Source organism: Callospermophilus lateralis, chromosome 1, assembly GCF_048772815.1.
Source record: "Callospermophilus lateralis isolate mCalLat2 chromosome 1, mCalLat2.hap1, whole genome shotgun sequence".
In the NCBI taxonomy this organism is placed as follows: Eukaryota; Metazoa; Chordata; class Mammalia; order Rodentia; family Sciuridae; genus Callospermophilus; species Callospermophilus lateralis.
The window spans coordinates 55,135,196-55,161,947 of record NC_135305.1 but is presented as its reverse complement, the minus strand read 5'-3'; the positions used below and the strand labels follow the sequence as shown (position 1 = coordinate 55,161,947).

The following is a 26,752-nucleotide window of genomic DNA, read 5'->3' as shown; positions in this document are numbered from 1 at the left end:
AACACAATTCAAATTAAAAGCCCAGTAAGTTTTTTTTTTTTTTGGTGGTAGAAACTAGCAAGCTGGTTCTAAAAACATAAAATTTATATGGAAATATGAAATATAGCTAAAAGTACTTGAAAAAGAACAAAATGCTAACCACTGGCTGATTCTGAGACTCATTACAAAGCTACAGTAATCAACATAATGTGGTAATGGCATCAAGTAAGACAAATAGATCAGCAAAACAGAATCTGAGTGCAAAAATTGACTTACACAAGTGTGGACTAAGGCACAAAGGCAAGTCCATGGGAAAAGGGCTGTTTTTCAATAAATGGTGCTGGAACCAGCGATCCATATGCCACAACACCTGTCCCCATAAAAAAACCCAAGAACAAAAACTTTTGATCACTACCTTGAACCATATATGAGATCAAATCAAAATGTAAAACTTTAGATGTGAAACTCCAAATCACAAAACTTTTGGAGTGATAAGGGGAGCAAAACAAAAACACCAGGATATATTTTTCTTTCCCCCCCTTTTTTTTTTTGGTACTGGGGATTCAACTCAGGGGCACCAACCACTGAACAACATCCCCAGCCCTATTTTTTAGAGACAGGGTCTCAATGAGTTGCTTAGTGCCTCGCCATTGCTGAGACAGGCTTTGAACACACAGTCCTCCTGTTTCAGCCTCATGAGCCACCGGAATTACAGGTGTGTACCACTGTGGCAGGGGATCACACAAAATTTCATAGACGCAACACCAAAATTGCAATCCAGAAGAAAAACAATAAATTTTACTTTACCAAAATTAAAAATCTCTGCTCTTTAGAATGTAAAAGACAAACCCAATAATGAACTTAATTGCAAAACTAGAACAATACCACTACATACCTATTAAAATGGCTCCAATTAAAAATTCTGACTATACCAAGCATTTGATGAAGATGTAAAGTACCTTGACCTTCATATACTACTGGTGGGAATGTAAAGTGGCACAACCATTTTGGCACCTTCTTATAAGTTTAATATGTTCCTATCATAGAAATCAGCTCTTCTACTCCTAAGTATTTATGCAAGACAACAGCAAGCATGTCTATATGAAGACTCATATGTTCACAGCAGCTTTATCTGCATTAGTCCAAAGCTTGAAACAGCCCATATATCCACCAGCAGGTGAATATATAAAGAAATTGTGATAATCTACACAATGGATGAACACTCAGCAATAAAAAAGGAATGAGCTGTTGATATGCTCAACATGGATGAATCTCACGTTACGTGGAGTAAGTGCCTAACAAAAATAATGTACGCTGGTTGTAAATACATTTACATTGAGCTCTAGAAAATGCAAACCTATGTGGTTGCTGGGAAATAAGTGGGATGGGTGGGTGAGAGAGGAAGGAAGAAATATGGGGAGGGGACTGATAATATGTTCATTATCTTGATGTGGTGAGTTTATGCATATATATTTCAAGATTTATTAAGTAATTTAGATGTCTACTGTATATCAATTATAACCTAAAAACTGGCTTAAAGAATCTAATCACGTTCTTTATAATTCAAATAGCAAGCATGGCTTCACTTGTAAATATTATTCTTCTACAAGCAAAATCCAAGAAAACTGTAATAATATATTTAGCATGACAGTTAAAATACATAATAATATTATCTTATTTCGATTAGTTTAATTGGTAAATTTCCATGTACTTATTCCACAACATAAGAAGAGTTATTGAGGACTGGGGATGTGGCTCAAGCGGTAGCGCGCTCGCCTGGCATGCGTGTGGCCCGGGTTCGATCCTCAACACAACATACAAAGATGTTGTATCCGCCAAAAACTAACGAATAAATATTAAAAAAAAAAGAAGTGCTATTGATCAAATTTTATGTTACTAAAATGATCAAGAGACAACACAATATAAATTTGTGATTGCATGTGCTACACTGAAACAAAAGTTTACAGCTACTGCATTACCAAATAAGCATATTTCCTATTTTCATAGATTTCAAGAGTTATGTATTAGAGAAAGTGAGGGTTTATCTAATTTCCAAACACAATAAAGAAATAAAGCTATCAATATTTACAGATGATATAATTATCCACATAAAAAGAGAATCCATATTTTATAAAAATAATGAAAGGTTTGGAAAGGTTGTCTCATATTTCTATCAAGCCAATAAAATCCACAGAACTCTTTGTATAGCAGCAATAAACAATAACAATTTAAAATATAATTTAAATTTACTATGTATAATAGCAACAAAAACTACAAGACCAATAGATACAAACCTTAACTCTGTATGTAGAAAATTATAAAGCTTTATTGGAGGGCAAAAAGACATAAATGAAGAGACATGCCATGTTTGTAAATACAAAGCCTCAGCAATATGACAAGTCTCCCCAAATTGAATAGAGAAATTCAGTTCTTTCCAAATGAAATCCCTCAAAATTTTTAGAAACTTGACAAGCTCATCCTAAAATTTATACAAGAGTAAATGGCTTTAAGGTAGCCAAATCAACTGTGAATAACAGTAAGAATCATGATTGTGCTTACTGCGTCAGATAGCAATTTTTTTCTGTATAGCTAAAGAGAACTTAAAAGGATGACGAGGCTAGAATACAGAACTGGTACAAGACTAAAAAAAGGGATAAAAAATAATGTGGAAATCTGATATATGACACGGGTAGATAAAAGATGAACTTTTAAATAAATGGCACTATGAAAATTGGCTATGAGTACTGAAAAGTATAAAAGTATGACACTGAGCCAGGTGTGGTGGTGCACGCCTGTAATCCAGGAGGGAAACTGACAGGAGGATCACAGGTTCAAAGCTGGCCTCAGCTATAGTGAGGCACTAAGCAACTCAGTGAGGCCTTGCCTCTAAATACAAAATAGGGCTGGGGATGTGGCTCAGTGGCCGAGTGTTCCTGAGTTCAATCCCCAGTACCCACCTCCAAAAAAGTATGACACCGAGAAGATTTAGGTCACACAAACATAAACCATGAAGAAGATAGTTAAATATTAAAATAAAAAACATTTATATGAAAGAAATCATAAAGAGAAAACAAGTAAATATAGGAGAAAATGGCCAAGCTCAATAGCAATTAGAAATACTCAAAGTTAAAAACATCAAAGATATTTCAAGCTCATCAGATTGGCAATAATCCAGTAGTATCAACTACCGGCAAAAACATGGAGCAAGAGGAACTCTTGCATATTGCTGGTGGGAAACTGAATTGGTTACAAGCATTTTGCTAAATAATTTTGTAATACCTCAGTTACAACTGACTATGGATCTCACATTCTAATATTCCCCATTTTTTATGATATGTTCTAAGAAATCTTCACACCGATTTCAACACAATATTTATTTCTATTTGTATTAATGAAGGGCAGGAAAAGGCTGTATTTATAATATTTTATTTCCTTAAAAATAAGATGCAAGTTAAGTACTTGTATAATTATTTTGTACACTCACCTGATGTTATATAATAAAATCATCTAAATGATCTAAAATAAAATCATAAAGGACAAACAATACTGCTGTTAACATTAAGAATCTTTGTCCACACAAACTCTATTCACAAAAAAATTAATAAAGATTGTCTATAAATAATTCCCTGCAACCTATCACTTAGGTTAAAGCTTTTATTGCTTGTCTTGAAAATTATCCTATAAATTGCTTGTTTTACCTGAAAAGCAGGTAGTGAAAAAGTAACAGAACTTCTAAGTCTACTCTCATTAGCCTATTAACTTTTCTTCTTTTTTTTTAAAATATATATATATATATATATATATATATATATATATATATATACACACATACATACATATATATACACACATACACACACACACACACACACTGGGGATTGCACCAGGGCTGCTTTAACAATGAGGTACATCCTCAGCCCTTTTTATTTTGAGACAGGATCTTGCTAAGTTACTGAGGCTGGTCCTGAACTTGTGATTCTCCTGCCTCAGACTCAGGATTACAGGTGTGTGCGACCAGGCCCAGTCAATAGCCTAGTAACTTTTAATTTTATTAACATCACGAACATCTACAATCAGCAGGAAAAATATACCCAAACATCCAGGACTCCTTAAGGAATACCGTAAAGGGAGAAGTCTGTACACTTGAAGCTTATCCTGCTTCTTAGGCACAGACCAGCTTCCCCACTACGCTCCATGGACTGTATGTTAAGAATCTCTACATTAGATGCTACCAAAAATTAGTAATCATAGCTAACACAGAGTGCCTACTATTTCTAGCCTTTACAATCATTTACTCATTTCATTTACTCAGGAACACTCTTTGAGGTCAATACTTTCACTATTTCCATTTCTCAGATGAAAAAACAGAGGAATGAAGAGGGTAATTTGCCTCACATTAACTGGCTAGTAAGTGGTGAAGTCAAGATTCAAATTTAGGCAGTTTGTCTCCAAAGCATATACTCTTAATTAGAAATTTTTATCTAATTGAATAGTCAATTTTAAAAGGCTATTAAGTTATCAGGAAAACTCAGTCTGAGTTATTTAAGTAAGTATTTTTAAATGAGACTAAAAGAAAAAGGAATAGAACCAGAGTGTCCAAAGTATTTTTATCTGTTTTATTCCTTGCCAAACACTTAAAAGCACTATTATAATTCTATTTCCTGCTTTAAAATCAGTTCCATTTTGCATTGTTGATGCCTTTACGATGAACATTTCTTTGTAATATAACAATCAGTGCACTCTTTAAACTTCTTTATTAAGTTTGTTGCATAAAACACATACATTCTCATATTGACAATTTTTGCCATGAATAAAAGCAACAAAAATAAGGCAATAGCAAGATATGCTTCACATATAAACAATCATGTTTAAGAATAGGAAGTCTGGATCCCTGTACAACAAAAAGATTAGGAAGCAAAATATGAATAAGTACTGTATTTGGAATATACCCAAAATATATGTGAAAAGACAGTACACTCATAATATAGCTTTCTTAGGTTCCTTTATGATGCATAATTCCTTAATCATCCACTTGTGAAAAAAGAACGAATATTAAAAAATGCAAAATTTGAATCACATTTATCTTCACAATATCAACACTAAACTCAAAGTGGCAACTTCATTGACTCTAAATGTTAAATGTTTCCAAAGTATAAGACAATCTTAATTTTTTTTTTAACCCTCTGCATAGGGTCTGCAATAAAGGGTAGATCATTTATTCTTCTTGCAAGGAGACTAGGCCTCAACCTGCACTTAGATGGCATAAGCAACAAAACACAGCAAACAAATATCATTGAGTAATGCCTATACATATAACACCACCTAGCTGAACCGTGTTCTACTTATATGCCAAGCCTATTAAACCACCAGTATAATGGAAGCTTACACATCATGCAACAGAAGTACTTAACCACACATGTGTTAGAAATTTCCAAATCTCTGCTCCTAACACAATTTTAGTACATCTATAAAGTACAGCAGGTCATTTAGAAAAAGAAAAATAAAACATACCTAATCTTTGCAAGTACAAATTGTTTTAGAATATGAAGAATGTTCAGATATAAAATTTGAACTAAATATGTTTTTTTCTAAATATGATTTATAAGGTTTTCTTAAACATAGGTCTTAGGTATATGATCTATACAAACTTACAGTAGTGTTTATTCCAAATAAAGATTTTTTTCCTATTATGATATGATAATATAACCATTTTCTGAATGAACTATTAAGGCTTAAGGTGTAAACATGTTGGAAGGCAAACAATGAAGAAATTACTGTTCATTTACAAATGTGTATCATCTCATAATAGGCCCCTGAATTTTCAAATTTTCATGTCAGTATACATTTACATCTTAAATTCTTAGGAAAGGCACAAGTTTTATGTAAAAAAAAGCAGCAAAATTTTAAACCCACCAATTTATTGAAAAAGCCATTACTTTTATTAGAAACAAGCGCTTCTGAAGATGTTGGCAACAAGTCATAGTACAGACACATACTTCATACAGTATATCTCTCTCTCCCATCAATTATATTCCAGCAGGAGGTGGCACACCTCCTTGGCTATGGGAAGCAGAAGTATTTGATGGACTATGTAAGCTTGTCTCTTTGTACACAAACCAAGCATTTCCTCCCCAAAGTATCATATTCAGAAAGCCAAAGATCTACAAAAGAGAAAAATAGACATGAAAATCTAATATCTACTTTCTTTTAAATATTTAAAATTTTTAGGAAGTACATCATTTCATTTAATGTCTACTACCACATAGAAAGTGAAATAAAAAATAAAAACTTTTTTTCAAACTACAAAATCTGGATATAATAGACTTATTCTAAAAAATAAAGCTAAATCTCTTAACTCTATAAAACACAAAAATCACAACTAAAAATTTATTACAAAAACGATGAAATTAGATTTTAGAAGACAGAAATTCTCCTTTTATTACTTTGTATTTAGACTTTGGTACTTCAGGGTGAAGAGTTGCAATAGGAATCTGGGCTTCCATCTGTTGGGGCTTTCATTTTCTCTTGTCCAGATAGTTCTGAACTGACCATGTACTCCTTTTTTCTACTTCCCTTTTCTCTCCATCTACTGCCATTTCTTTTACTCCAATCCAACAGCTATAGCCAGAAGAATTTTACTTAACATCTTGTATGGATCAACCCGAATAAATTAATCTTCCCTGATAAACATCTGACCAGACGAAGCCTCATAGGTGAATAAACTCCAGCTACCTTATTTTAACAGTCCTTTATAGATATAATAGTGAATTATGAAGAGTGGGATAAGAGGCTTGAGGTAACAGTACTTCCATGTTACTAAAGGGCATATGCTTTATATCTTTTTGTGTATTTATGCAAGAAAGTTTTCTGAAATTGTTCAGTTCAAAGTACTGTTATAAAGTTCAAAGTACTAACTTTGATTAATTACAAAGTTATAAAACAAATATTTGGTAAAATTGCTTTATTAATGCAGAATTCATTTTACCTACCGGGAACATACTTTCTTTTCTTTTCTTTTCTTTTTTTTTTGATGGTACTGAAGCAATCCGGGGGGTTCTACCACTGAGCAATACCCCAAGCCCTTTTAAAATTAACTTTTGAGACAGGGTTTCACTAAATTGCTGAGGCAGGTCTCAAACTTTCAATCCTCCTGTCTCAGCCTCCTGAGTAGTTGGTATTACAGATATGCACCACAGTGCCCAGTGGAAAATATTTTCTTAAAAACATGACACACATGAGACCTCTCTAAATGCAATATGCTTGGTATATTAATAATATTTTAAATAATGCACTTATCTGGTAAAACAGCAGACAAAATAACATTTAATACATTATATGGGCTAAATTTTAGATTATTTAAGAAACCATAAAAGTATCACTTTCATGTACCATGTTACTCAAACTCTAATTTAGACAGCAGGCTCTAAGCTAGATGTGGTTCAAACCTTGGCGTGTCATTTGGGTCAATTAACATATGAGCTACACTTTTCCTAATTTTAAAATGGTTATAATACTATCTTTCACATTCCTTTTAGGATAGCTGAATAACTTGAGATACAAAAGCACAATGCCTGGCAAATAATTTCAACAAAAGTTAAAGACATTATTAAAAGTGCTTTTGAGGTTAAAGTCCTGCCTCATCAATTTTAATAAAGCATAAGACTTATTATTAGGATCTTATTAATAGGATCTTATTCAAACCAGCTCAAAAGAAATAATTTTCTTGACTTTTCTTTATTGTTATGTAGTCTATATCATAACTAGGATCCTGATAGCTTTGGTACAAATAAAAACCAATACATTCGGGCTGGGGTTGTGGCTCTGTGGTAGAGCGCCTAGCACATGAGAGGCCCTGGGTTCGATCCTCAGCACCACATAAATACATTCATGGGCTGGGGATGTGGCTCAAGTGGTAACACGCTCGCGTGGCATGCGCGGGGCACTGGGTTCAATCCTCAGCACCACATTAAAAAAATAAAATAAAATAAAGATGTTGTGTCCACCGAAAACTGAAAAATAAATATTAAAAAAATTCTCTCTCTCTTCTCTCTCTTTAAAATAAAAATACATTCATTCGGAGATTTATTGAAAGTATTGCTTTCTTAAATTACTAGTAATTTAATTTCTAATAAGCAAAATAAAAATTGCATAAATAATGCATACATACCACTGATACATTTAGGGATCCCATACTAGTCACAGAATGAAAATAACACATCACTTCTGGCTGTTTACAAGATGAAAGTTCCTGAAGAATATTATGACCAGTAGCTATTTTAATATCTGTAAGAGCTTTAGCCCAGGCCGATGTGCTCACCAACCACAAAAAAGTGGCAACCAGAGTAACAACAAAGTCCTGAAGCAAAAATATAGGGAGTTAATAATGAGCAGTCAATTAAAAAATACCACATTTCAAATCTACAATGAGACTGAGATTACATTTAATCCTATGGTACTGACAAATGGCCTTCATGATACTTTATTAAAAAGGTCATACTTGGCTAGAGATGTAGCTCAGTTGGTAGAGTGCTTGCCTTGCATGCACAAGGCCATGGGTTCAATCCCCAGCACCAAACACACACAAAAAAGGTCATACTTAATTCAGTGAATACTGGTTACTAGCATAGTACCTGACATACAACAGTTAACAAGACACGTCTGGAGTATGAGATTTTTACAGCAGAAACCAAAGTTTTCACCACAGTCTCCCCTCAACCACTTGTCCCAGGATCATATCTTAGACCCTGTTATCATCAATGTCTGTGTTCTTCCATAATCTCCTTCAATCATTCCCCTGTCCAACATCACTTCTTTCTGGCTCACTCTCTGGCTTCCCAATCCCAAAAGTCTTTTGATCCACTAAGAAGTCTGACCCTACCACTTTTTATAACTTTCTCAAGTTCACTCGTGTTCTCATTTTCCTTAATAATTTATATTCTAAGGCTGTTATAATCTCTTTAATACATTCAACTCCCTTATTCTTATCCTGCTTTTTTATATCAATTCTACCCCTGGCTAAATCTAATACTCCATGAAATGGATACTGGAATGGTAAAAATAATAAAACAAGGTCTTTCAAAATTCACAGTCATGATGAATTTGTAGTCATGAATTTAAAAAAATGCTTATATTAAAAAAAACAAAAAACTCCCAAGACACTTTATTACTAATAATTTTCTACTGAATCCTTTGCTATTTATTACATTTCCAAGAATATAATTGAGGGTTTTAATATTTTGGATAGCTTTTAACTGAACTAACAAGATAAAGAAAGGGAAAAAATTATTCTCCACACCAATCAAATCTCTGCTGAGCGACTCAAAACAGAGCAGGGAGGAAGAGCATAAGAAGAAGATTACCATTAAATAGGGACAAGAGGTGCGTGGGAATGGGAGAGAGAAGGGGAATTGCACGGAAGATGGTAGGAGACCCTCATTGTTATATAAAATTACATATAAAATGGTGTGAGGGGGAAGAAAAAAGAGAGAGAGAGAAAAACATGTCACAGTAGATTGGGTAGAAAGAGGTGATGGGAGGGGAGGGGAGGTGGGGATAGGAAGGGTAGTAGAATATAATAGACACTAGTATGGCCCTATGTATAAACGTGGCTGTATAACCAATGTGATCCTGCAATCTGTACACGTGGAAAAATAAGATTATGTACCCCATTTGAATCAAATGTATGATATGTCAAGATCATTGCAATGTTTTGAGCAACTAATAAAAAAATTAAAAAAAAATCTCTGCTGAGGAACTAAAATTTTGTCCAGTTGAACTCGTTACAAGAATCTAAATATCATTTTAAGTATGGATTTGTATAACATAAAGCATAAGTACTACATTGTTTGGCTGTCCTGAAAATTAATGACCAAAGTGGAAATAATACAAAATTTATAGATTTGATGCTACCCTAAGCATATAGATACACTCAAAACTATCAGCTTATATATCGGCACCAAAAATCTCTCTAAGTTCAGAAATCAGTTTTAAGGCTTATCATCAGTATTTTTTTTTAATAAACTAGATTAGATGTTATTTATTTTACCAGCTTCCTTTGAGTCATTTATTTAGGATAAATATCAGTAATCTCATACGAGATATAGAAGCTAGGTCATAGAGCTTGCACACATGATCCAGACAGCACTGAATAAATACCTTGTGATTAGAGGATAAAAACTGACTAACTGCAGAAACATGGAGTTATTTCCATTTTGCATTTGAGCTCTCTACAGCTTTGGTTCTTTTAAAAGAAGAAAGTAGACCAAAGAGAAATGTACAAAAATATTTTAGCTGACATTCTCTATACTGTGGGAACACTCACTCCCCTTTTGACCCCTGTACTTTGCCATAAATCTGCTATAGATATTTTCTAAGTATTTACTAAACATAAAAATTTCTTTTTAGAGAACTGATTTTACATGTTAAACAAATTCTCTCTAGGTTAAGTTCATAGTTTTGACCAATATATGTCAAATGCCCCTAATTTTCAGGAATTTTCCTCTTCCTAAATTCTTAACTAAAATTATGCCTTTTTTTTTCTGCTTATGCTCTTTATTTTGTTTTTTCAAACTGAAGTTTATTCAACAAATTGCAATTGAATTATTTTTCTTAACACTACTACAGTTCTACTAGGTGTATGGTTAATGCTCTCTTTAAATCTACTTTGCTGATGTTTTAAGGCACCACATCCTTTTATATCAAAAGCTGTAACTTTTCTGAAAACGATGCAAAGTAAACAGGATGAAGGAAAGTAGAGGTTTATTCTGGCCCCTGCAGATTCTATTTGTCTTACTCAGAACTCTGGTCACACAGCAATCTAAGTGAACCAGCAATCTAAGTAACAGTGCTACCTGGAATTCTGCAATGTACAATCACAGCTGCCTGAGCCCACTCTGTTCCTACTAATCAATTAGGATATGATTTGTAACAGATTTTTTAAATTCGAGATACCTATTTTTGTTTAGTTTCATTTTCTGGTATTCTGGATTGTCTATACTGCCTGGAACCCTTAAACACCTGCTACTTAACACACACACACACACACAAAAAAAAAAAAAAAAAAAAGTGCTTAAAAAGAGAACTAAGAGTCGATTTAAAATTTCACAATTGAAATACTTCTAGGAGTACACAGAATTAAAGATACTGTTAAAAAAGCTTGTCCTTGTTAACAAACAGTACCTGAAAATCAATGTCATATTTTGCTACATTTAAAAATGTGGGTACCTCCAAAAAAACCTTTTAAATTTAAAGAATTCTAATTTTAATTTAGAAACAGACCAGAACATTATATGTCACAACAATAGCAAAAAAACATTATGGAACCAATTCTGGAACATTTCTTTATATGACCACTAAATTATTCATTCTAAGGTAGAAAATTACTTTTGACTTCCTGAATGATGCAACTACATCCATTTTACAGTTTTATTAGACAGAAAATCTATTTACAAAATAGGAATGTTGCCTTAAGAAGCATAGTATATTTAAAGTTTATTAAATATAAAATGTAAGAAAGAGGCCATTGGCTAGATTCAGTAAAAATTTTGGATAATGACAAGGCAAGAAATAACTTCTAATTATAAAAAACTGACAAAGTGTAATTATCTATATGATCATCCTACTCCCTTTTTTAAAACAAAGCTTGAAAAGTCTACAGAAGCTACAGATTCCTAATATGTAACTTTTGTTAACTAAGCATTGGAAATGAAAATAGTTGACTCGAGAGTTCATCTTTTTTGAAAGGTACTTAACAAAGAACTATTTTATGAAGACACCTGGTTTTCTTATGTGTTTTCAGATATCTGAGACAGAATAAATCTGTATGATGAAAGACTATTTTATTCCTTACTTACCATTTGCATTCTTATGATCCAGGCAGCAAAAATTAAAAGTAAATACATAAATAAAACTTATTTAAAAGTTCCTTTGTGTTTAATCTTCCCTTTAAGGTAAGTTCACAAATAATTCATCAGTGTTTTCTCATAGATACAAATGACTAGATCACACAATATCTCTTTTCCCTTCAAGTCAATAGCACTAATATTTACTTTGAACTTATTCTTTTATAGTAGAGGTCCAATGCCAAAAACATGGTTTATGTCTGAATTTGCCAATAATAATTCAGAGTAGAGTTTATTCTCTAAATCTCAGAGTTATTTTATTTCTAGCCCAGTAAACTCTGAAGCCAAGAAAGGTATCAGAACTTTAAATCCAAATCTTCTGTTAGCATCTCAAAGATTTGAAACAAATTCCACTAATGCTGAACATAAAAAATGATGTGAGACTTTAAATTAAGGAGATTAGCATGAAAGTAGCATAGATGATGTGTAAAGGATTAGGTGTAGTCATATTCCAAAAACATTTTGTTTAAAAAAACAGTGAGTCTGATATGACCTGGGTTTTAATCTGCTGATCTCTCATATAGGCAATTAGAGGGGGGTCTTTGAGGAAAGAAAGAAAAGGTAAGAAGTATTAACACTGTACTAATGATGTAACCTGCAATTCTTCAAATCAAAGGCATTAATTACTGCCCTTTTTTTGCCCTTAGCAATTTAACAAGCCTTAGTTCTTAAATTTGAGTTTTTCCATCTTAAAAATAAGGTTAAAAATAAACTTTCCTTGGAGTATGAACAGGCTAACAGAATTGGGTTAATTTTAATAACAAAAGAAAGCTCAACCTTGCCTCAAACATTCACCTATTTTGGTTCACTAATGTTGAGCTGAGTTTTGTCAAAATTTTAATTTCCAGACCCCTCCCCCCCAAAAAAACTCTTATATATAACTTCAAATATAACCATTTTCATATTAAAAAAATAAAGTGACTACTTACAATCATGGGAAGTTTACGACTATCCCGGTATAGATTTGTGTAACCAACATAAAGCAGAAGGGCAGCAATGCAGTACAAGAATACAAAAACTGCAAATGTAACATAGAATTGTGCAGAAGAGGAGTAATCTCCTATGAGGAAATGACTTGACCAATTTCCATTGCACACATTTACAACAGGATGTGAACGAAATGATGCTTGATTCAACCTATTAAAAAAAGGTTCAAATAAATATAAGAATTACTGGATTCTTCTAACAGACACAGAAATACTTAAACAGAATACTGAAATGACATTTCAAAAAATCCTCCACAAATATATTAAAAACGTTTCCTTTATGGGGGGTGGGGGGAGGAAAATTCAAATATTTAATTAAACTAAAATTTTCATAATACATTTATATAAATTATATCTGATAACTAACATGATAGATTTAATACAGACTGAATTAAACATTTTCATACCTAGATATTATCTTCCTGAAATAAAAAATTAGCAGAATAGGAGGGACTATACCAAATATTTTACAATTCAAAACAGACTGTATTCTAAGAGGCAGAGTCCATGTCACTAGCCCTAGGATGGCCAATTATGATAATGATTCACTTAATAATTCACTGGATTAATAGCTGTTTACTGAAATTCACATTATTATCCCATTAATTATCCCATTGATAAACTGCAAAAACACTTATGATTATAAATGCTACTAAGTTTCTTGTACAGAAACTGTACAACAGGGAAAAGAGATAAAATGGCTTTGATGATTAGTAAGCATTTGGTATCTAACATATCCTTAATACAAGATTTTGTTTTATCAACAAAATATCCATAAAAGATAATGTTTCCACTTATTAAACAAATAAAATAAAATTGAGTCTTGGTCAAGTAAGTAATGTTAGATAAGTGGAAAAAGATTCACACCCTGGCTTAAATACTGGAAAATTTAATGAAGTTTTCAATGAACACTGAAGTCACAAAAAAGATTTCACAAACTAAATGTTCATTTTCATTCAAGAGTAAAAAGGTATGGTGATATGCTAGGGACACAGAGAGATTCTTCATTTTATATAAATACATGACTTAAAACTGAAGAACAGTAATTGCAAAAACATGAGAAATCTATTTTCATAAATCATGCTTTGCTCTCTGTGTAAAGGGCTTTACACTAAGGAGACAGAGCATTTTTAATTTCCAACCCACTGTAAGATGACAGAATAAATAATGTCAAGTTGCCATAAAAGGTTCTAAATGCTTAGTCTCATTTTCTATATTTATTTCATCATAGTCTAAGAAAAGTTTGCAGACAGGTATTGGGCTCTGCATCAAATGTAAGCAGCAATAATCACAAATGAGCATTCAATCTAAAATTTCCTACCCCCCATCAATAAGTTGTTGTTAATCTTGATTCAATAAGAAAGTAAAAAAAAGTCGTTAAGCCATAATAAAAAGACAAAACTCACCTGAATGGATAACCGAAAGTAGCTTCAACAGTATGATTTTCAATAGCTTTTAAAGAAGGACAATTCACTAGAATTTCTGTTTTGCCCTTAAAACCTCCACAGGTGGCAAAGGCAAAGATGGAAGCAATCTACATAAAGTAAGACCAAAAAAGAAGAGGAGAAGCATTACTGTACTCAAAACAAGGGTCATTAAAATAGTAAGTATATTGATTGTCAAAAACTGGCTCATTAACTTTCTAAAAATTACTAATCATAAATGAAATGTAGTTAATGAAAAATTTAAACTTTTATTTGCAAGTTTTAACAAATGATTTTATTTTCTTGAGTATAATAGAGAAATTAATATGCCAACCCATTTCATTTGCCCATACTTCAATGTAAATACTAAATATTACTATGAATCTTTTCTGCAGTGTTGAGAAGTAACCACTATTAAAATTCTGATTCATAACCTTTTTTAGATCTTATTCTGTGTATTTAAAAAGATGGAGATAATATATGTGCATTGTTTAAGTAAACTTTATATATCATAAACATTTTCCTCTTATTATTAATTATCCTGAATATTTTAATGTCTGTATCTTCCACTATATGAAGGAATTATAGTTTGATTCCCTATCAACATTTAAGATACTTTGTTGCTGTTGGTCTTTTTTTTCCTGCTTTAGATAGCATTTGAGAAAAAATATTTAATTCTTCTTCTGTTTGTCTTCTAAATTTTATTCAAAACAAAACAAACAACTCCAGATATGGTTTAGTGACTGAGAACTCAATCTTTTAGCAAATACTTATGGCTCTATTTTCAAAATATATTCCAAATCTGACTTTTTACCACTATGTCCTGATACTTACATCACCATCATATTTTGCCTGGATTTTGGCTATCAGCCTCTATGATCCTGCTGTTTCTGTCTTTGCCCCCACTTCAGTCTACTATCAACACAAGAGGTGATCTTTTAAAAATATAAGGTAAAAACCTTTCTCTTTTGCTCAAAACCCCTCAAAGGTTTTTGAGCTCTCTGAATAAAAATCAAAGTTCATATAAAGTTCTGTGAGATCCTTTCTTTCCTTATGTAATAATATTTCTAACCTCATGTTGCTACTTTTTCCTTAATGTGATCTTTCTACACAAAATGGTCTCCTTGGCTATTCCTAACACTTCTCCTTTATTCTCTCTGCCTGGAATACATGGTTACTTCCTCACATACACTGTTCCCTATCCCAATATGATTTTATCAGAGAAGGCTTTCCCTTACCACACTTATAATAAATAACAGTCCCCCCCTCCAGCCCACACTACCTATTCTCTGTATGTATGCTGCTATATTTCTCCTCCATACTTATTATTAATGTCTTTGCCTAAAATTGAAACTTGAAGAGGGCAGGGACTTTGTTGGAGATCACATACACATCCACCAAGTGATAGATTAAATTCAATATGGATATGATATTGAGTTTACGCTGCTAAATGCTTGATGCTATAGTTTGGATAAGCATTCTCCAGAATGGTAACAGTCTTGGTTACCAGTCCTGTGGTGCTATTGGGAAGTGGTTGATCCTTTAAGAGGGAGGGTCTAATGAAAGGAAGTTAGATCACTGGGGGCATGCCCTTGAAGGAGATGCTGGGACCCCCCCAACTCCAGCTGTCATGAGGTGAGCAGCTGTACTCTACCACTTGCTACCCACCATGACATGCTGCCTTACCATAGGCCCCAAAAGCAACTGCATCGACCAACCATAAACTGAAACCTCTGAAACTGTTAACTAAAATATGCGTTTCCTCTTTTAAGTTGATTGTCTCAGGTATTTTGTTATAGTAAGAGAAAACTACCGTACTTGATATTAAGCCTCCCATGAATTAATTAGGGTCTTAAATCTTGTAGGTCATAATCAGTATCTTAACTACTGAGGGATTTTTTCCCCCATGAAGAAGAGATATGTGAAAGAGAATTTGGTTACAAACATTAAGAGTCTGAAGTAATGTCTAGCACATAGTTTGGAGTTTTCTGTTAAGTGTTCACAGGTAATGATTAAAGAATGGATATTCTCTTAGAATAAATATGAGTGAATATACAGAGTGAAAGAACAAGGCTAGAAAATGAGTCTTGGTATAAACTCACATTTAGGCTTAGAAAAAAATAAGTGAGATAAACAAAATGAACCAGTGTGACAAAATAGAGGCCAAAAATAAACTAGTACATATAGAAAAATTATATCTAACAGTTAGTATTGAATCACTGAAGAAAGGAGGGTGCAGGTTTTAAAGATGCATTCACAAGCTCTGATACAACTCCCATTAAGAGGTGAGCTTAAATTCCTCTTAAACATGGACTGGACATAGTGACTTGCTTTACAATAGAATATGGTGTAACAAAAGGGTTATCTTTTAATATTCGATTACTACCTTCCCTTTTCACTCTCTTGAACTGTTCTCATTATCTGGAAGAAACCAAATGTCATGTTGGGAGGATATTCAGAAAACTTTTCAAGAGACTCATGTGGCATGGAACCAAGGACTACTAGCAATCACTGCCAAGATTTAGCTTGGAAGTGGAATTTCGGAGACCTGCTAACAGTCATGTGAGCGGGCTGAAAGCCTCAAGATGACTGCAACCTCAACGGAAACCTTGGACCAAACCACAAGGCTTTATTGCTCCCAGATTATTGCCCCAGAGAAATTGTCAGATAATAAGTGTCTTATCTTTAGCTGCTAATCTGGGTCAATTTATTATGCAATAATAGATAACTAATGTAAGCAAAGACTGTTCAATAAATTGTCCAAATAAATTGCAGACTTAAATGTAAAATAAGTCCTTAGAAATGAAAATCTGTTCCATAGAGAAGGGAAGAATTCAAGATTTTTTTAAAAAAGGAAACGTACTGGTAATAAAAGATTCTTAACTTCAATTATGAAAAAGAATTTGGAACTAAAGGTCAGCTTTTGAATGCAAAGCAAATTATAAATTAGATGAAAATATTTGTAATAAATGTCACGTCACAAAGAATCTACTAGTTTATTGATCTAAGGGAAACCCTTGCTCATGTGTATTAAGAGACACATATATGAATATTCACAGTAACATTGTTTTACTATCAAAAAAAGAGGAGGGGAGCTGGGGATGTGGCTCAGCGGTAGAGCACTCGCCTGGCATGCGTGGGGCGCTGGGTTCGATCCTCAGCACCACATGAAAAAAATAAAATAAAGATGTTGTGTCCACCGAAAAACTAAAAAATAAATATTAAAAAATTCTCTCTTTAAAAAAAAAAGGAGGAGGGATAAAGCAATAAAAAATTGATAAAATATAGTAGTATAGTCTTTGTGCGTGCGTGCGTGTTTTGGTGTTTATGTGTACTTGCACGTGTGAGAGTGTGTGTGTGTGTGTGTTTTGCCCAGATAGAACCCAGGGCCTTGATCATGATAGGGAAGCACTCTACTATTGAGCTGCATCCCCAGCAACCAATGCTATATTCTTACAGTGGGAAGTTATGTAGCACAAACAATATGATCTACAGCTACCCACATCAATATAGATGAGTTGTAGAAACTTAATGCTAAGTTAAAAAACAAAACAAACGTTGTATAAGATTACATAACCATTTTTTAAAAGCCATTTTCGACATCACATATGTGACTATTTTTGTTCAAGCCCTCAACATTTTTCTCTGGGACTAATCCAAGAGACTCTTCCTCTCATTGATAATTTTATTCCAATCACCACTCATCTTTTAAAGTATGGGCTATAAAACTGCAATGTGCAGTATAGAAGCTACCAGCTACTTGTGGCTGCTGAATATTTTAAATGTAGCTGTATAAATTACAATGTGCTCTAAGTATAAAATACACACCAAATTTTGAAGATTTAGTATGAAAAATGTAAAATAAAACAATTTTTATACTGATTACTTATTAATAACATGGTATATTGGATTAAGCAAAATATATCAAAATTAATTTCACCTCTTTTTAAACTTTTTTAGTGTGGTTAATACTTAAAATTACTACATGGCTTATATCTTTTAATTTGCATTATATTTTCATTAGACAAAGCTACTTTAGAGTGACGTCATACTGATATGAAATAAAAACCTAATGTTACTTCCCTTTAAAGGATTTCCTCACTAATTTTCCAGGCATATACTAAAATGTAAAACTCCTTAATATGTCATAAATGGCATGGCTGATCTAGCCACAACTTTATCTTTCTAAATTTTATCTGCACGATGTTCCCAGCCACATAGGCAGAATTTTATCTCATCATACTATTTATTGTTCCCGAATCACAACACCTATTTGTCTTAGATGTGTATTTTTCTTCTGCTGGAACTGCCTCCGTTCTCTAATGTGGTCATCTTTTTAAGAGAGAGAGAGAGAGAATTTTAATATTTATTTTTTAGTTTTCAGCAGACACAACATCTTTGTTTGTATGTGGTGCTGAGGATCGAACCCGGGCCACACGCATGCCAGGCGAGCGTGCTACCGCTTGAGCCACATCCCCAGCCCTAATTTGCTCATCTTTTATGGTCCTAACACTTTGTGACAGAACTCACTCTTCTCCTGGGCTGCAATAGATATTAACTCTATTATATATTAACTCTACTAAAGGCATTTAAGTGTGTGTATCTTGCTATTTTATTTATTTATATATATATATATATATATATATATATATATATATATATATATATATATATAACTCATTTCCTAACTAATACAAAAATCAGTGAATAAGTGGCAGACTGCTCCATACTATCCAGTTTAGCTTTTAAGATATCTTCTCTACTGCTCTCCTGCCAGGCTGTCATGTTCACACCTGACCTTGTTCAAGATTTTCAGGGCCTACCTAACAGAACACCTGGTACATAGCAAATGTTGACTAAACACCTTCTTAATTCAGGAAAATATTAATGTGTAAAAACTTAAAGACATAAAATCATATTTCAAATCTTAGTCTTCTTATTACAAAGAAAAATAAATGCTACATTAGCAATTCTGGTCTTTATAAGAAAAAGAGACATTTTAATTTAAAAAGTATAGATTTATAATAAATGAAGTATACAAAATAATCTATAAGTCAAATATTCAACCATCTTAATTCTCCCTACATTCTACTGACATTTTGATCTAGATTGGAAGTTATATGCTGGTGACTCATCAGTAAAACCTGGCCTGCAGATATATTTGTGTAGCCTTTCCAGGATTTATTTTTTAAATGTGAATTTATTGTCACTATTTTAATATCAGGATACTGCACTTAAAAATTAGGATTTCCTGCTTCTCCTGAGCATGTGAGGGAAAACTGATGGCACAACAACATCAGACCCACATTCTCATAAAACAACATTCAGATGGAACTAAGGTGACAGATATCACTTAGGAGAGGGCATGTGCTTTGCAGACTGCCTCCTCTCTATTTTCTTAACCACGAAAAGGATGAACTTTTCTTCCAGTTTGGTTCATTCATTTACTTATGAGAGTGGTTCTATACCTTCAAGTTTGTATACCTATTCCAAAATGAGAAATTCTGGTATGTTGACTAATGTTTCTTTGCCAAGTTTGAAATTCATTTTCCCATCTCTCCTTACTCCATAAATATGGACAAAATGAGTAGGAAGAGCTCAGGAGCAGGGTGATAACAAGCTTCTTTTCAGGTCCAAAAGGTCCCATATTAATCATGACAGCCCCCCCAAGTCACCAGAGAAACAGCCCCACCTATATCTGCCCACATTTCCACACTACAAGACCACCACAAATGATTCCTCATTTATTGAGAGGTCTATAACCTCAGGGTTAATATTACAGTGCAGTTTTCTAGAATCACTAATTTAGTACAGAATACTGAAATAATTCATACACAAGAATATTTAAACTTTTATTTATATACACTTTTAGACTTAAGTATGTAATTAAATTTTATTGTAATAAATATAAATAAAACCCACTCTGAACAGGGATGTCAGAGGGTCACAAGTCAATATTGGGTATCCTGAAGGTAAGGAGAATCCCACATATGGAGGAATAGACAGGAATAACCTCACCTTTTCTTTCATTTTCAGTGTTCATGTATTACAATGTGAATTTGCCTGGCTAAGTTATAGATGCATATTGGGGCTCTATGCAAAAAATTTTTACTCAACAGGAGTTCATGATGAAAAAAAAAATGGAGATCCCTGGCATTTTCAATGAGTTACCAGTCTTACAGCCAGAATTATGATCCAACTCATATTCCTAGATCCTATTCATACTGAGAATTCTACAAGGGACCACTGAAATGCATGTAATTCATGAGTGTTGTTCACATGTTTCTGGTTGTGGGACCCTCACTGCTATCTGATTTCATCATTAAGCTGAAATCAACTACTTAAATTTCTTTCTGTCCAATGTTTAGTTTATGAAAATGATATAATTGAAATCTTTAGAAATAGACCTAAAAGTATATTATAAGCAAAACCAAATGTATTCTGTTTTCACTAAATCCAATGATCAGTAAAAATTTAAAATAAACTTTCACAGCATGTTTACCTTCATAATCATAAGATTAGATGTGTAGAGCCAAGGGATTGATTTTTGAGTCAAAAGGTCTAAAGCATTTACTAACAATACTCATTTTTAAGTGTTTTTTTATTAATGCTGATATTATGATTTATTACCAGTACACAATGAGCAATGAAGCCAGTTAAAAAGTGCTTTTTTCATTCTTTGATCTCTCTCTGCTTCTAAAGTACAATCAAAGATCTGCTAGTATGGTTCCCTAACCCTTAAAAATTTGGATTAGGAGAAGTAAACTTTAATGTTTCTGCTGAAATAAACTGCTATAAATTTTTTCTAACTATTAATCATTTTGGGTTGAAAAATCCTTATATCATCTTTGTTCTTAAACACTTAAGCTGAATATGAAACTAACTCCCTCCAAAACCTAAATATATTTGTTTTAAAATCATTTTTGGACTGTTCAATTATTTTCATGTCCTTTGGAGTAAATCAATATCTTGACTGTCGATCAGCTGGTAATCTCGAAGTGAGCTTTATCATTTCATGAAAAAGGGATATTATTTATTGCCACTGATTAAACTTGAGCTTTCAAGCAAAAATTAATTTTCTTCATGTTTTAGGACCGCGTGAGGCAGACTAAACTTGTCCCCCTCCCCCTTCCCTATACCTTTCTAGTGGTTTTGTGGTCATTCTTTCTTGGCCTTCTGAGTTCCCTAGTTCACTGCACCTTATGAGAGAATCTCCAAACCATTCACATTTGAAAATATTCAAGTTTTCACAAAATCCAAACCTTAAGCCAGCAGGTTAGACTGATCCAGACTTCAGTTGTTAAGTGGTTCTCTCTTTCTTCTGCCCTTTTAATTACTCAGCCCTTGTTATTAAGTCATGACTCTAGGATGAGGCTTCTATTCTATTTCTGATCCCCAATGTTTACCTTATATTAAAATTGCAATTCTCAATCCAGGGACCCTGTTCCCAAGACTCCTTTCAGGAGTCCATAAAGTCACTTTTTTTCCCCTTCTTTTTCAGGTAACAATATGAAATCTCTCCCGTCCTCAAATAGGAGCTTACTCTTAACACCTCCATTATATTACCAGACATGCATTCAAAGGTTAAAAATATTATCATAACAACACTAAGATGTTATTTGCATCTTCCACTATCTTGATATTTGCACTAAGCAAAGGCATTGGTAGGTAGAACTACTATGCTTAGGTAAGAATCACCCATAGTACCAAATTGTATTTCACTACCACATAACTCACAGTTAAACAACACCCACTAAAACCTAGTTAATTCAATTAAGAATACCTTGAATGAAACAGTACAAATTATTTTTATTAAATCCTGACCCTTAAGTCTTAACATTTTATGTGATGAAGTGCAAAGTTCAAATACTTTTGTTGCGTACCAAAATACACAGCTGTCTCCAGACAAGAGCATTTCAGCAACAGTTGTAAGCTGAATTAGTCACTTTTTTGGGGTGGGGGTAATCATACAAAATCTCTCCCATTCGAGCAATCAAATGGTAGTTTACTCTGTTTTCATTATCTTCCCAGACATCCATTCAGCCTATTACAATCTGGCTTCTGATTTACCAAAATTGTTCTTGCTAAAGCCACCAAAAGCTTGACTACTCAAGCCAAGGGGCATATTTTAGTCCTTATTTACTTAACCTCTGCATCATACCTAACATTTCTGAGCACTCTTCTTGAAATCCTAACAGTGATGTCAAGATGTTATTTCTCTCCATTTTCTTAACGATCTTCTTTCCTTTGCTGGCAATATCTGCTCAGTCTCTAGCCCATACTTGTATTTTAAACTCTAGGTCCATACATACAACTGCCTATAGGTTACCACAATCTATATATGATCTAAAGAAATCAGAAATGTCATGTATCCTTATTGGCCTTCTACAAAATTTTGCTCCTCCTTCTTTCAATGACCTAGTTTGGATAGTGAGACCATTGCCAGTGCAAGCCAGAAATATGGCAGCTTTCTTAAAGCCCAATTTTTCACTCTCCAAATATATTCTATTTTATAAACCTATCTATCTTCACTGCAACTAATTTTAGGCCCTCATAATTTCTCAAGCAACAGATCTCCCATCCTCCACTTCTGACCTTTCTAATCCATTCTCTACACTGCTGACAAAATGAAAATTTCTAAAAGGCATATCTAATTATACTATTCATTTGGAGTCTGGGCTTAAGTGGGAAATACCCAATAAACACTCCAAAATTATACATTCTGAACATAGGCATTTTCCTAAGAAAAAGGTCTAGATGTTCAAGATCAACCCTAGAAGGGACAAATCCTTGAAACCTAACCTATCAGAATAATTTCAAGCCCCACTATAGTGATCTTTCCCAGTACTTCCAGGTTTTAGTCAACTCTCAAAATTGCATTAAGTTCTCACTCAGAGATATGCTGCTTCAATTTTTTATCCCTCTCAATACAAGCTTCCCTTTGCCTGGAAAGCCACCCCACATAGGTTCCCCAAGTGAACAAATACTCCTCCTTCAAGTGTTCTTCCATCTAAGTAGACTTCCCTACTTTGATCCCTCCTTCCTACACTGCATATACCTTTATAATAGCACTTATATGGCATTTCATATTTGCTTTCATATCCTTCATCCTTAAAAGATCATGAGGAAAAGATCTTTTTATTCACGTTTGTATGCTAGTGTTCAGCACAGGGCTTGTATATGTGCTCAAAGATTTGTTGAGGATATATATACACTACACATTAACAATGTATAGTTTCATCACAAAATTCTCAGCTGCATAATAAGATGGAGGCCAAACTGAAAGTAGGATTTCCTTAAGAAGCTTAAAAAGTATATTTTCAAAATCCATCAGTAAAGGAATGAACTTATCACTAGTTCTTTAAAATATTAAGAAAAAAAAGCTATCTACAGCTTTTTAAGTAATTGACAAACTATAACAAATATAAACAACTGCGTCTTCATTTAAGTGGAAATCCAAATTATTAATTATAAGCTTAATTGGAATCTCCTGTAAGACTATAACAGTAAAACTTTTTCTTAGCATTTACATTTAATTGGCCTAGTTAAATAATGTGATTTCCCGCCTGCAATTTTTAAAAGCTCAAACAATAACTTTCTTTATATTTAAATCTGGAACCTGGTTTGTGTGTAACATCAGCACTACTAGATCAAACAAACGTTTCCGGGGAATGGTGCATGTAGAAAACTAAGTTGAGTACTCATCAGAGAATTTGAGGATTTGTTATTCTAAAAAACATCCTCACAGGAAAACTGGTAGTTCTTACTCTTCTTTACCACTTTGTCACCAAAATAAAGGGTAAAAAAGTTAAGGATGTAAATGTTGCTGTTTATGAACACACTGGACAGATAACAGTTGCCTATTTAAAAATGGCTCGTGAAAATTAGCACGGAAATATGTTCTGGACCACGAAGTCTGGAGAAAACTTGCAGTGCCTGGTAAATTCACTAACTTTTCCAAGTAGACTGATCACCGCCAGGGTCGAATTAATAAGTCTCCTTTGATGTTAATGATTGTTGAGTGTTCCCAGGAAAGGGCTAAAAGCCGATTTTCCTAGCAGGATGTTGCTTGAAAATATCTAAAACAGACTCGACCACCATTCCTGGCACGTTATTAAATGAACCGAACTGACTCGACGCGTTTTGTGAAAAGACCTTTCCCCTGCTTCCCTGATCCACAGTTTAACTATTTTTAACCCGGAGCCAGCCTCAGAAGCAAATTAAGAACTAATTGGCCACTCTCTCTCCCGGCAGGGCGCGGGGACGCGCACCCGGCCGCCGGGTTTCGGTTGGACCGCAGCAGGAAGTTTTCTCTTCCGTGGCGGGAGGCGGCGGAGTCAGAGAGAAGCTTTCTTCTCTCCCACAGGGGCACCCGGAGGTGAGCTCCGGCGCGGGAAGGCGGCTCCGCCTGCGCACCAAGCAGCTAAGGGACGGCACGACGCTGCCGCCCCGACTCGTGATTCGACGCCGGCACCCGCGTCCCCGCCCCGCGCGGCCAGGGGCCGCGGTCTCCCGCCCAGCCCGCCGTCCACTCCGGTCCCGGGTGGCTGCAGCGCCGGCCTCGGGCCACCCGAGCCGGGCAGTTCCCTGCTCCCGAGCCCCCGCCAAGCGGGAGCGGGATCTGGAGCGGTCCGCTAACGCGGGCTGCACTCACCCACTGCAGGACCTTGATGAAGCCGATCGGCTCCTTGAGCGGGTTGAGGTTGATCTGGAAGGCGGACATCCTCTGAGGGAAGGAGGGAAGAAAGTCAGGACGGCTGGGCGAAGGAGGAGGGGATCGGCAAGACCCGAGCGGCCCGGCGGCGAGGAAGGGCGGGCGGGGCAGGCGGGGCGGGCCGGCCGGGCTCGGAGGCGGGCCCGGGCGACCGCGGGGCGGGGCGGTGGCAGTTGAGCCGCAGAAGGAGCGCTGGGGCGGAGACGGAGAGGGCGGCCGAGAAGGCGAGGGCTGGGCAGGGGCTGGGAAGGGGATGCTCCTCCTCCGGCCGCACCTGGCCTAGCCGGCTGATCCGCTGTCGAACCAAGTAGATGTTGGACGCCATGCTGCGTGCGCCGCGCCCCCTTCCCTGAAGCCCAGCCCCTGGCACCCCCGTCTCTCCCGCGCGCACGCGCGTCCCCCTCACGCTCCGCTTCCGGCCCCCTCCCCCCCCCCCCCGCGCCGGCGCCTGCGCACCTGGGGCGCCTGCCCCAGAGCGGAGCCCCCGCCGCCTACGCCACTAGGTTTTAGGTTCCTTTGCTTCTATCTCCCCGACTGCGCCTCCATCCCCTACCCCCGTTTCTCTACACAGAGCCCAACTTTTAGATGAATTTATGAAGTATGGACACAGATAAAGCCACATTTCAAAGCTTGTGTTAACGGTCCCTTTAATTAAAATGGTGGAAAGTTAGTTACTGCAGAACAACGGATTTCGGCGACCGGCTCCATGTGGGGTACTTGGGAAGCGCCATTCACTTAACATTCCTACGGAAATTACTTCTATTTTTAAAGGTACTGGAGCCAGGGTGGAAGGAGGAAGGAGGACAGTTATACCTGTTAGCAGAAATTGCTGGACGGACTTTGGTGACCAACTTTCCCCTGTCCGGTGAGGCCCTTCCTTAGGGGCATTCTTGGCGACTTTCTTCAGGAGGCTAACTCCTTTTGTTTGGCTTCCTCAATACCTCTTCCTCAATGACCTCTTGTTTGGCTTCCTCAATACCTTGAAAGTTCTTGGAGTGCTGGAATAGTGGTCAGTTCACGTGACAGGACGGTCAACGCTGTATAACACTTAGTCCAAATGAGGAAGCAAGGACTCTAGCACAAGAGGATCCAGGTCCCAGCTTCCAGGTACTTACCTAGGTTTACCAGGTGCCATTGAAGTTATTCCATTCCATCATGGTTACAGCTGTAGGGTGCTAAGTGTTCCTTCCACCGCTCTCTGGGGGGAGGTGCTTGGAATTGAAACCAGGGCCTGGCACATGCTAGGCAAGCACTGTATTCCTGAGTTATATCCCGGACCCTAACCCTTTCCTGATCTATTTACCTCCATGTTTGTTTCCCAGAGAATGCAAAAGTGTATTTGAGTTTCTTAATAGAGACTTTTTTCTTTCCCCCTGGCCTGAATTCCTCTGTTCCCAGCATACTACTTTATGTTCCATGGCACCTAAAGATGATTGTAGATTTCTCTTACTAAGCAAGAAGCCATCCTAGATGCCCCTGGGGAAGTCAGTGGAAGGGTTCATGCATTGATATCCAGCATACCTGAGAAAGCCATGAGCGGACTCCAGGTGTTTCGGCACTTGCTGGAGCCAAGCACCTGCTCCCCCTTGCTCCTTCTCTCTTCTTCTCCCTTCCTTCTTAAACCCTAACCCTCTCCTCTATTTCTGTATATTCCACTCAATACTATTTTTTTTATTCTCTTTAACTCATTTTCCAAACTTTTCCTCCCATTCTGTTGCAGCCTATTGGATAGGCACCTAGAGGTGGAGG

General features: G+C 35.5%; 1 protein-coding gene across 2 annotated transcripts; it reads right to left on the bottom strand.

The window, feature by feature from the left end:
- Positions 1–4,714: 4,714 nt before the first annotated feature.
- On the bottom strand, positions 4,715–25,987 carry Sypl1 (synaptophysin like 1). Of its 2 annotated transcripts, none has more exons than XM_076834686.2 (6): positions 25,817–25,987; positions 24,944–25,015; positions 14,272–14,399; positions 12,809–13,016; positions 8,147–8,335; positions 4,715–6,140 (listed from the first exon to the last, which is right to left on the bottom strand). In XM_076834686.2, the coding sequence occupies exons 2-6, from the start codon at positions 25,010–25,012 to the stop codon at positions 6,006–6,008; spliced, it is 729 nt and encodes a 242-aa protein (XP_076690801.1). In that variant the 5' UTR covers positions 25,013–25,015; positions 25,817–25,987; the 3' UTR covers positions 4,715–6,005. The 2 variants fall into 2 exon arrangements, with proteins under 2 accessions (XP_076690801.1, XP_076690792.1); XM_076834677.2 differs by lacking the exon at positions 25,817–25,987 and adding an exon at positions 25,278–25,348.
- Positions 25,988–26,752: the final 765 nt, after the last annotated feature.

Excerpts from the sequence above, each read along its gene's own strand:
- Sypl1 (XM_076834677.2), bottom strand. The coding sequence starts at position 25,328 with ATGGCGTCCAACATCTACTTGGTTCGACAGCGGATCAGCCGGCTAGGC. Across the intron at positions 13,017-14,271 it reads ACTTTCGGTTATCCATTCAG|GTTGAATCAAGCATCATTTC; the intron begins GTGAGTTTTGTC and ends TTTTTTTAATAG. Across the intron at positions 8,336-12,808 it reads GTCGTAAACTTCCCATGATT|GACTTTGTTGTTACTCTGGT; the intron begins GTAAGTAGTCAC and ends TTTTTGCTTCAG.